Source organism: Ictidomys tridecemlineatus, chromosome 2 (genome assembly GCF_052094955.1).
Source record: "Ictidomys tridecemlineatus isolate mIctTri1 chromosome 2, mIctTri1.hap1, whole genome shotgun sequence".
Classification (NCBI taxonomy): Eukaryota; Metazoa; Chordata; class Mammalia; order Rodentia; family Sciuridae; genus Ictidomys; species Ictidomys tridecemlineatus.
In genome coordinates this window covers 15451755-15464034 of record NC_135478.1, presented here as the reverse complement: position 1 = coordinate 15464034, position 12280 = coordinate 15451755, and the positions used below count along the sequence as shown (strand labels likewise).

General features: G+C 44.6%; 1 protein-coding gene across 15 annotated transcripts in view; it reads right to left on the bottom strand.

Annotated features, from left to right (window-relative positions):
• The window catches only part of Gatad2a (GATA zinc finger domain containing 2A), a 113608-nt gene that overhangs the window by 32317 nt on the left and 69011 nt on the right, over positions 1-12280 (bottom strand). For 10 of the 15 annotated variants that reach the window (XM_040290230.2, XM_005332952.5, XM_013361864.4 and 7 more), the window contains one exon: positions 5365-5633. In XM_040290230.2, the coding sequence (XP_040146164.1) occupies positions 5365-5627 (263 nt within the window). In that variant the 5' untranslated portion in view covers positions 5628-5633. The remainder of the gene's footprint in view (positions 1-5364; positions 5634-12280) is intronic. The other 5 variants (XM_013361865.4, XM_040290232.2, XM_078037920.1 and 2 more) reach the window with 1 other exon arrangement.

The following is a 12280-nucleotide window of genomic DNA, read 5'->3' as shown; positions in this document are numbered from 1 at the left end:
TCACGCCTATAAATCCCAGTAACTAGAGGCTGAGACAGGAGGATTTCAAGTTCAAGATCAGCCTTAGCAATTTAGTGAGACCATGTCTCAAAATAAAAAATTAAACCAAAACAAAACAAAAAGGGACTGGGATGCAGCTCTGTGGAAAGTGTCCCTGGATTCAATTCCCAGTACCGAAAACAAAAATTCTGGGTTGACAATTTTCTTTTAAATACTTTGAATGTCATTCAACTCCCTTTTAGTTCCACTGTCACTAGTTAGAAGTCAGCTATTAATCACAGCAATGTTCCCCTGTATGTGATAACTGGGTTTTTTTCCTGTTATTTTCAAGATTTTCTTTTCTTTTTTGACTTTTAACAGTTCCACAATGATGTGTTCTTGTATAAATCTCTCTATTTTTGCCACTCAGGATTTGTTGAGCTTCCTCCTCAACAAATTCCTCCTCAAATATGTTTTCAGCCATTACTTTTCAAATAGTTTTTTTTTTTTTTGTCTTACTCTAAACATAACCAAACCTGGCTAACAGACTCATTGACCTCATCATTTACCCATCTCCAAGACTGTCACTTTGACCAACAAGAACAATGGGCAGGAGGCAGGGATGCTGTTCTCCACTCCAAACTGAACAATTTCCCATTTTCACATCTTCAGAAAAGCTACTGGTCCTCAACCGGCATGGGCTGGGCAAAACTTCCTCATCAAGTAGCAAGGAGAAAGTATAGGAATATAGTCCCTGGCAATTGCCATAGAATCTCACAGTTCTCACCCAGAATTTAGCAGGATTTTGTTTGTTTGTTTGTTTGTTTTGTTTTTTAAATATAAACACTTTCAGACTGTTATATGCCTCTGGCTAATTTCCAGAGTGCTGAAGTGATTTTGTTTTGGTTTTGTCACTTCCGATTTGCTTTATCACTGTATGTTTTGGAAAGAGGATTTGATGATCTCCTTGCTCAAAACTGAAAGTTGTCCTCCAATTAATTTCAAATACAAAACATATGTTAGGAGCTTAAGTTGAAAAAACTATTAAATTAGCCAGGTGTGGTGGTACACACCTACTGTAATCCCAGCTCTGCGGGCGCTGAGGCAGGAGGATCACAAGTTTGAGGATCTTACTACATTACCTCAGCTGTCTCAAAATAAAAACTAAAAATGGCTGGTTGTAGCTCAGTAGTACAGTGCCCCTGGGTTCAATCCCAGTACTCCCCACCCCCATCAAAAAAGGCTGGGTATATGTCTGGGTTGGTGGTAGAGTACTTGCCCAACACACACACAAAACCCAGGGTTCAACAATCCCTAGTACTACAAAAAGAAGAGCAAACGACCAAGTTAGACAGGAGTCAGGGAAAACAACACAGCCATTGATCCCATCATTTTATCTGCCTCTGCATGCTCCAAATCATCCCTCTATACATACAAACATGCATATATATATGTATGTATGCACAAATATATGAATACACACATAAATATATATCTACACCTCTTTAGCAACTTCAATTCACTAGCTAATTTCTTAAAGAAAAGGGAAATTCCCTCCTAGAAACCTTTCCATCTCTAACCTTTAAAATACCCAAATTGGGTCAGAAGATGGTAGAGTAAGACAGCTTTTTTTTTTTAAGGCATAATTTTGAAAAAGAACCAAAAAGAAATTCTAGAAAAGAAACAGGCAACCCTTGGTATTGGTAGAGGGGACTGGTTTCAGAACTCCCTATGGATAACAAAATCTGAAGTTGTTCAAATCTCTATATATATATTAGTTGTTGATGGACCTTTATTTTATTCATTTATTTCTATGCAGTGCTGAGAATCAAACCCAGTGCCTCACACATGCTCTACCACTGAGCCACAACCCCAGCCCATCAAGTCTCTTATATAAATGATATATTAGTATCTGCATAGAACCTATGCATGCATACATACACACACACACACACACACACACACACACACACACACACACTTTAAATCATCTCTAGAACATTTTAATACTTAATACAGTTTAAATACTATGTAAATGTAAAATAGTTACACTGCATTGTTTAGAAAATAACCACAAGAAAAGAAGTCTATATGTCTCAATGCAATACTGGTGTTGAGCACTGAACTCAAGGCCTTGTGCATGATAGGAAAGCACTATACCACTAAGCTACACCCCTAATCCCTGCCCAAATATTTGATCTGAGGTTGGCTGACTCTGTGGATACAGAACCCACAAAAGACCAACTGTACTACAAAGCACTAAAAATGAATCACTGCTACATACAACAACACAAGTAAATCTCACAAAGACAATGCTGAAAGAAAGCGAGGGCATATACTATACAAATCCTACAAAAGTAGAAAAAAAACTAATCTATGCTGTTGGGAGTAATCACAAGAAAGTGATTACCAGCTGGACATGATGGCATATGCTTACAATCAAAGTGACTTGGGAGGCTGGGATTGAAGGATTCCAAGTTCAAGGCCAGACTGGGAACTCAGTGAGACCCCTGTCTCAAAAGGCGCAGAGGTGGGGGGGGGCACTCCCCACCTTGGGATATAGCTCAGTAGCTCAGTGCTAGAATGCCCTGGGTTCAATCCTTAGTCCAAGAGTAAAGGTGAGAATGGTGGTGCAAGAGGAAGGGAAGGAGATAAGAAAGTGATTACCCTTGGAAGTGGGCACAAGGGGGGCACTTCAGGAGTGCCAGCAATGTTCTGTTTCTTTTTTTCTTAATATTTATTTTTTAGTTCTCGGTGGACACAACATCTTTGTTGGTATGTGGTGCTGAGGATCGAACCCGGGCAGCACGCATGCCAGGCGAGCACGCTACCGCTTGAGCCACAACCCCAGCCCCATGTTCTGTTTCTTAATTTATGTGGTTTACCTTTCACTATTCTTGCTATATTTCAATTTTAAAAGATGAAAATTAAATCATCTTGGCAGGACAATTTAAAATTGACATGCTGGATCTGTGACTACAAAAGACTGTCACCCAACCCACACTGTGGTTAGATAAAGCTGTGCCTATGTGAAATTAAATGCTACCTGAAAAACCAAGGCACAGCCACAATGTGCTAAAGGGAGGTCTCTCAAAGGGTGTTCCCAGCCAGACACATCCAACAGGGATTCAAAGACTGACTTGAGCCACTTACTCCAGAATGGATTATAGTTTTAGAACTAGACATGATCCTTTGTTCTCCTTTTTTTCTCTCTTTTTTAAAAATATTTACTTATTTGTTTGTTTTAGGTATACACAATATTGAACCCAGAGCCTCGTGCATGCTAGGCGAGCACTCTACCACTGAGCCACAATCCCAGCCCCCACCCTTGTTCTCCTCGATTCTGTCAAAACCTCACAAATGGACTTGCCCAAAGAACCAGACAAGATGCTCAATGTGAGAACTTGGGATGAAGGGTACATTAGACTACCTGAGACATCTCATTCTGAGTAAAGCTACAGATTGAAGGGAAATTGTCATCAACACTGCCTAGGTGGGCTTCCTGCCTTACACTCTAAGTGCCAAAGCTGATGAGTATCACAGTCCTTGGTCACCCCATCAACCTGCAAAGCCCATTTTACCAGCAAAGGAACTCAGGCTAAGGTCAACCATTGAGCATGGCTTGACCCCAGCTTTGCCTGCTAGTCTCCAGAGCTGGGCCATTTCCCTGTTCTCACACTGCTACACAACAGACCTGGAATGTCTCTAGTGCTCTAGGAGGACCCTTGCCCACTTCCTGGGCTAATCTCTGTTCTCTGCATCCTCATATCCTTTACATATAAGAAAAACATCCAGACTAAATTCGGTTAACAATGATATATTGTCTAAGTGACCTTAGTTTGGAAATTGATGGCCCATTGGGAAAAGGAACCAAGAAACTCGGAGGTCCAGTGTAGCCTTGGGCTTTGACAAAAGAAAGATCTGGGTTTGATTCTCACCTATGAGTTCTTTTGACAGTAAACCTCTCCCTCACATTTCATGGACCTACTCTGCAGAGAAGCATGGTGATTATGGGAGAAAATGCAGACTGGAGTAAGAGGAACCAGGCAGTTTCCCATATCCCAGTTTCTCATGCCTTGACTTCAAACCCACCCCTGGCTGCTCATCGATCTGAAAACAGACTATGTTAAACGGAGGGTAAGGAGTCTTGCACCATTTATACATTCATCTTTTTATTCTCAGAACTGAAAATGAAGTCCTGGGTTTAGAAGCAGGGTGGCAGAAAGCAGTCAGAAAAGCTTTTTTTGGATGGCAAGAATACAATGCATGTCCCTGAAGTCAAAGATGCTTTCCCAACAGGAAGGGTGTTGGATTTTCCCACTTATCTCACATAGATATGGATTCTAAAAGCCAAGAGACACCAGGCTAGACAATTTCCTAAGTTCTTAGGATCCCTACACTCTGGACTCCAAAATGAATTTAGCACAAAGACTATAGTCTGGTAACCCTATGTCAGTCAACACAGATGGGGAGGGCGAGGAAGGTAGCAGTTTCCCCTACTCTGCAATGGTCGTCCCTGGGCAAAGAGATGTGGAAACACAGGCCCCACACAAGGGAAAGACTTTGGTTAGCAGTAAGGGAAGATGAACCAGGGGTTATAGAGGAGACTGTCAAAGGGCTAGGGCCTGAAGTGGGCAACTGAGTGTGAACATTCTAGGGAGCTCTGAGGGGAGTGGTGATACAAGAACAGATGCTAGGTCTGAATCTCTCCCAGCAGGGAAAAAAGGGAATTTTTTTAAATGAAGAAATGAGGAGTCTGATTGCTTTTAGGCTCTGAGTCCTCACAAGAGCTAAGCATCAGGCAAAGTCACCGACATAATTAGTGATAACATAGAAGGAATAAAAACAACAAGCTGAACTCAGGTACTACCAAGACAAGCAACTGAGAGGCCCCTTCCTCTGATGAGTAGAACCCCAGGTTGGGCTCCCAACTCCAATACCAAGTGATTAAGGCAGAGTGTAGAATCCCTAGCCTCCTGACTCACAGATCTGAAGAGCAGGGAGATAAAAACCACATGACAAACTCAAGTTTTCCTATAAACCAAAAGCACTGAGATGATTGATGTGATACATGTACATGTTTTAAAAAAATATGCTGACAGTAAGGTATCTGACAGGAATAACACCCTCCTCCACCCACCTCCTTCTCTCATACCCTATTCCCCAGGATCCAAGACCCCAGGAGGGAGGAGGGAGGTTCCTTGGCCAGGATGGCACAGCTGCCAGTGAAGTGATGTCAGAGTGGAACCTATAGATATGTGTATGACAAATCAGTAAAGGTGTTTCCTCCAAGCCTGCTTGGGTCCTAGAGTGTGGCTCACCTCTGCCTCTACAATGAATCTCTCTTTGGCTCCAGCACATCTCCCTCCAGGTCCTCCCACTCACCTGTGTGAGGTTCGCATATCCACTGGCCCGTCGCTCACCAGTCCATCACCTCTGCCCATTGTGGTGGCCTCTGCTGCCCTCAGCAATCCTTGGGCTGGACCTGCTCCTGGCTCAGGTGTCACCCTTGTATCTCCATCAGAATTTAAGTCTGAAGCTGACAATCCTCTCTCCATTTTCATTTTCTTACTCTCCACATCATCCTCTATAGGGTCCGGTTCAAGGGCTCGTTTCTGACTTCGTGTTCGGCATGCTTCCTCAGTCATTCTGAACTTTGAGGGGAGGAGAAGACACAGCATTTTAACTGGGCATAAGGAAGTTAATACCTTTAAAAAACTTTTCAGGGTATTGGCTTTGACTGTATTCCTTGCTGTATGGTGATGGCAAAAGTAGGTACAATATACAACAAATGCAAGTCTGCAAAAGCATCTCCAGGATATTTCTTTATGGCTGGGGGGTGGGGGGCAAGCTTTATCTCAGTCTCTCAGGGGCTAGAAACATGTGGGTAGCTGAACAAAAACAATGGCTAGGGGCTGCTTATCAGATAGGAGGAATTCTGTGCACTGACAAATCAAGAGAAAATAGAGGAAAATTTTTCTAGATGGGAAATAAGATCTAAGGGATTGTGAGCATCTGCACTGGACTAGAGACATGTGGAAATCAGGAAGGGCATAATCACACTGTCCTAGAAGCAAGGTAGGGCCAGCCCAACCCTTCACTAAAGTGAATGGGTTGACCCCTGATGCTCCACTTCAGTGAATGGAGGTCTCCTCACTTCCTGCTTACCTCCAGGAGGCAGGGAGTGAGGGTGACTTTTAACCCTCTAGTTGCCAGAATGGTACACTTTGAGGAAAATGAGTCCTGGCCCACCAATGTGCCACCACCCTGTACCTGCAGCACACACATATCTTGATTTAAAGAAGAAAGAAAAGAAGGAAAAAATAGCTGAATCAGTTTTTGATCCCGTGACATCACTGGGCTCCACATGACCCTTCCCAGGATTCAGTTTGAGAGACAAAGCACTTTCCAGAAAACCAGTCTGAACCGGTTCCAGACAACAAGCTGAAGTGCTGTTAACCCTCACAGAGACAGGATGGAGGACAGCGCAGCATGCCTGTCTGTAGGGAGGCAGCAGGCATTCCACAGCAGGATCCAGAACACAGGCACTTTTTAAAAGGGACCACTTTAAGCCCAGGCCAGCCTTCATGTTCCAACAGGTCAAGGGAAACAAGACTTGGGAAAGTTGAGGTCTAACTACTCCAGAGTTCAATAGGGGACAAGAAAGAAATAAGTTGCTGAGCTCTCATACAACTTCCCATGTCATAGTTTTCCGTGGGATAGTTAGAACCCATTGTGTGTGAGCCCCACAGAAAACCCTGGCTCACACCTTTGGCATGCTTTGTGCTGAAGCCCTATGATTCTTTCTGTGCTCTTGAAGGAGGGTACCCATCTTCCCAGCGCCTCAGTTTCCTTATTGGTGAATACCCTGGGGAGGCGTATCTCAGGTAGTGCTGGGCAGATCCAGTTCCAGAAACCACCTTCTGGCAGGCTGGGGGCTGAATGGCAAGAAGGGGTTCCATAATCATATACAGAACCTACTCCTGAGCTGATTCACTTGCCACCTCTTTTAAGGCACCGACTTCACAAGTGAGCAATAGTGCAGGAACCTGCCCAAATGTGCTCTTTCGTGGGCTTACACTGAAAGGAAAATGTGACAATTGCTTCATGCTCCTGGAGCCAGAGAAAGTAGACTGTTTGCACATGCTAGCCTGGCTAAGCACAGCCAGCCCATCGACAAGGGTCAAATTAAATAGGTCTCAGCCAGGGCAGACTGAGCTGCTCCTCATAGGTCTCAGAAAGCTCTATGCTCCCGACCCATACTGATGGAAGAGGGTGGGACCTAACAACTTCTCTCTCAGCACCAACCACATGCCATGATTTAGCTCTAACATGACCTAGACTAGGGATTTAGAGTTGGGTCCCAAACCTGGATGACTTTAGGCATTCAGATTTAGCTTCACTCACCCTCTCAGCACCTCCTGCAGTTCCAGTCTACACCTACCACACACCCCACACCAAATGTTTGGCCCCCAGCTGCCTTCAGTTTGCCTGCTAATCCAGGCCAGCTGCCCCTCCAATTCTTCCTTCCTTCTAAAGTTATATGGCTTCTGCTTTTCCACCAACACGCCTTGACTACCAATGCTGTCAAACCTGCTCAATGACAATCTGTCTGTCCTGTCTTCCCATGAGACCCCAAACAAGTCTGCCCTCTGAATATCCATCACCCTTCCCCACTGTGAGAGGGATGGAACACCTCTTCTTTAGGCATCACCCAAACCAAGAGTTTCTCAGATGTTCTTGTCTCAGATTAGACAAGAAAAGAGTTTCTGACAACTATCTTGGATGGCAGGTACATGCACTCCAAGGCAAAGACCAGAGAGGAGACTATCTAGTGAAAGTTGAAACCAGAACTTCAAAAAAGAAGCTAAACACAGTAGTGCACGCCAGTAACCCCAGGAAGCTGAGACAGGCGGGTTACAGCTCAGTGGCAGAAGATCCCTAGGTTCAATCCCAGAATCAAAGGGTTGAGGGGGAAAGCCCCACTGAGGTTGGAAAATTCTGCCACTTAAAGGTGAAGGTGCAGCTGGGGATGTGGGGATGTGAGGATGTGAGGATGTGGCTCAGTGGTAAAATTCTAAGCCTAGTATGTATGAGGTCCTGGGTTTGATTCCCAGCAGCACCAAAAGGAAAAAAGTGGGTAAAGCTCCTCGTCTGGCCCAGTGCCTATAGGGGTTGGGGGTGGGCCAGACCAGAAATATGGACATATGACACTGACCCTTCCCTGTAACTTATAAACACCCCCATCCCCAGGCTTTCCCACACTGCCTCTGCTCCCACTAGACAGGGCTCCTCTGGACTCACAAGCTCTGTTCCACGAAGCTCATCAAAACCCAAGACCTGGGCTGGGGTTGTGGCTCAGTGGAAGAGCACTTGCCTAGCATATATGAGGCATTGGGTTCAACTCTCAGAACGGCATAGAAATAAATAAATAAAATATAAGGTACTGTGTCCATCTACAACTAAAATATATACATCCTAAAAACAAACTTCACCATATAGCTTCACTATTAGCCTGAGGGGCAGGGAAGAGCAGATCCACCCTACAAAGAGTTCTGGGGTCAGTGTCTCCAACAGAGGTCCCAATGCCAGGGTGTGCTTAGTGTGCAGTGTCTGGGGGAAGCCAAACCCAGGTCCAGAGTTGATGGTTGGCTTCATGTCCTGGGCCTTCCAGAGACAGGTCACTGGGTGGGTGTGGGGCCCATCCTGCAGAGGTCTCAGTGAGCTCTGACCTCCCCACTCAGATCTGAGCTTCCTTCACAGTCCTGTCCTTGAAGTGGACCCTGCTACTGGCCAATTCCTGGTCATCATTGAGTGTGATCCTGGGGAAGGGTATGTGCTTGCAAGGCAAGGCTCCTTCTTCCTCGAGGCAGGCAGAACCAATATCCCCAGCAAACCAGGCTTTCTGGCCACTGCACTGCAAGCACAGACACAGTGACAACTACAAAATTATCAGAAAGAAACCAGTTTTGATGGCTGCTGCCTGTAAAACCAGAAATCCCAATAGCAGTGGGCCCACATTAACGGTGAGGGCCCTGAGGCTGCCAGGGCCACTTATCAGCACCCACATCTCACTCCAAATACCCCAACTCCAGGCCTCAGGCCTACAAAGCAAGCAACACTTGCAGTATCAAGAAAAACCTGATGCTTTGTCGTCTAATGCCCCCGGGCTAACAGGTAGGTGGGGACACAGCACAGGTCTCCCTCAGCTGGAGTCTAGGCAGGCAGGCTCCAGTAGCTCTATGGGGGCCCTATAAAGGCCAAGCCATGAGGGCCTTCACCAGCCCAGGGCAATAGGGCCACTGAGGCTTTAACATTTTACTGATAATGGGGCTTTATGAGAGTGCAAGTTTCAATAATCTCTTCTCTATTCTGCTTTATTTTAGTAAAATGCCACTATCCAACTGGTTTGAGAATCTCAGTCAGAAAACATGTTCTAAAACAATTGCAAGAGACTGCTGATAACAGAAAAAAAGAAGACTCAGGAAATCAAAGAACCCAGCACACTAGGCCAGTTATTTTCATCCCCCCCTCCCACTAGGGATTGAACCCAGGGGCGCTTAACCACAGAGCCACACCCCCAGCCCTTTTCATTTTTTATTTTGAAACAAGATCTTGCAAAGTTGCTTAGAGTCTCACTAATTTGCTGAGGCTTTGTTTGTTTTTTTTTTTAGAGAGAGAGAGAGAGAGAGAATTTTAATATTTATTTATTTTTTTAGTTTTCGGCGGACACAACATCTTTGTTTGTATGTGGTGCTGAGGATCGAACCCAGGCCGCACGCATGCCAGGCGAGTGCGCTACCGCTTGAGCCACATCCCCAGCCCATGGCTTTGAACTTTTGATCCTCCTGCCTTAGCCTCCTGAGCACTGGAATTACGGGCGTGCACCACTGCATCTGGCTAGTAAATGTCTCTTGATAACTTAAAAAAAAAGTTAATAGAACAAATCTGAGCCCTACCCTTGAGGTCTTATTAACGATATTATCTACACTATAACATGGTATCTATATTGTACTAACATTCTACAGGTTGAGTATCACTTATCCAAAATGCTTATGAGCAAGAGTTTCAGATCTGAGTTGTTTCCACCATCACCACCACCCCAGATTTTGGAATGTTGGCATAGACCTCACCAGTTGAGCATCCCTAATTAGAAAATGTGAAATTTGAAATGCTCCAAAAACCCAAAACTTTTTCAGCTTCACATTAGCACTTAGGAAAAAAAAAAAGAAAGAAAGAAAATTTTAAAAAAATGTTTAGAAACATTCTAAACAAAAAAGTTTAGAAACATTTCTGATGAGGGATGCTCAACCTGTACAAGTATAAAAAATATCCATATTCCAAACATGAAAATGAGTAATAAGGTGGGTTAAGGAATGTGGTAGAAGTGACAGGACTGATGTTCTGAGAAGTAGATTTTTCTGGGGTTGGAGGGGAATAGTCAGTGAAGCAACCAAGAGTGTCAGGTGACAGTGCTGTGGGGACATAAGGGGTGGACCTGGGGTGGTCAGAGCATACAAAGCAGCAGGAAGCCCAGAGAGAAAGGACAGCATCAGAATTCAGTTTTGAAAGGAGACATGCCCCAAATGGAGTGCCCACAGGAGGAACAGCATTCTAATGCCCACTTGTTCCCACCAGTACAGAGGCAAAGCTGGAGAAGGTACAGGAAGGTGCTGAGCTCACAGTGACACCACGAAAGTGGGGTAAACTCAGGAATCTAGGAAGACAGGAGGGTTCCAATTTTTTCTAGAGGGTCATGCGGCTGGAGAACAGACAAAGAAGAAGGGCCAAGGAGAGCAGAGGGTGAGGGGAGTTCCCAGCACTTTGTGAATCAGATCTGGAAAGGGACAGCATTGGGGACACAGACTGAATGAATAGTGGGTGTACTCTGAAGATATATCAAAAGTTGGATGAGAGGGGAGGAGAGCTGCTTTGTTTGGTTTTATTTTCCCTGAGCAACCAAGATGGAATTACTTTTCTGAGATGGGGAAGGAAGGTCAAGAGTTTTATTTAGATATGAAAAGCATGGGGGTACTGCACCTGGGGGCAGCCACTGTTCTCAGGGAAGCTAGAGACACCTTTTCCTGCCAGGAGGGAAGACAGTCTTCAAATCAGCAGGGTCAATGGTAGGGTGCAGGCATGTTATTGGCCCATAGCTAGCCTCACTAGCATTGGGCCGACCTAAACTCAACAGCATCAGAACATATAGGAATGACAGCGACACAGAGGTCTGCACATGGGTACTCACCTCCAGAGTGCCCCTAACTCCATGAAGATGCACAGTGCAAACAAGTCTCTGCATCCTGACAGTACCAAGGGTGGGGACTGTGCTCTTTCTCTCTCTCTACACCTTCATCTCCTGCCTGGGTCCAGAATCCCCATCTACTCTCCCCACTGTAGCATAGCCTGAGGAAGTTGCATCCCTTCTGGTGGCTTCCTATCTTTAAGTGAAACTCAGGTGTCTCAATGTGTCCCAGAAGTACCTGGGGATGGAGAGAACAGCTAAGCCATATTCTGATGCTGTGTTTCACATATCTTCCTGAGTAGAACAGACACCTCAATCTGCCTAGATTGGCCTGAGTCACTTCCTGACTCACATCTCCGTGTAAAAGAATGGCTGGGATTCATTTCAGAAGGAATTGAAACCAAAAGTGCCAGCTTTCAACTTTTAAACAACATCAAATCTCATTAAGGACAAGTACAAGGAATACAATTTAACTCAGGAGATAAAAAGATGTTCTAAGCAGTCAACTTCCATAATCAGAAATAGCACTGAACAGAGAGTGAGCCTCAACTCCGTCTTGCACCCAGTGGCTGGCTATAAGAAGTTGAGCCTCAGTTTTCTCATCCTTACATCACTGACATACAATGATGCTGAATATAGTTTGAAAGAGAAGGACCAAGTTGCAGGAAAAGTACAGTAGCTCACAGCATTTTAGAAATGGTTATCATTGCTTGGCCTGGTAATGTACACCGGCAACTTAGGAGGCTGACGCAGGAGGATCTCAAGTTTGAAGCCAGCCTAGGCAACTTAGACTTTTGTCTCAAAATGAAAGAGCAAAAGACTGGGGGATGTAGTACAGCTGGAAAGCATCCCTGAGTTCAATCCTCAGTACAAAATATGAAATGAATCATCTATAGGGGAAGAAAACTGAAATAAATATTACTCAAATCAAAACTGAAAGGAACTGAACTAAAAATCAGCAGATGACTATCTCTAAAGGATGGATTATTAAGGACCTTTCACTTTCTGTAGTTAACATTACTGTACTGTCTAAACTCTTTAATGGTAACTATGCAT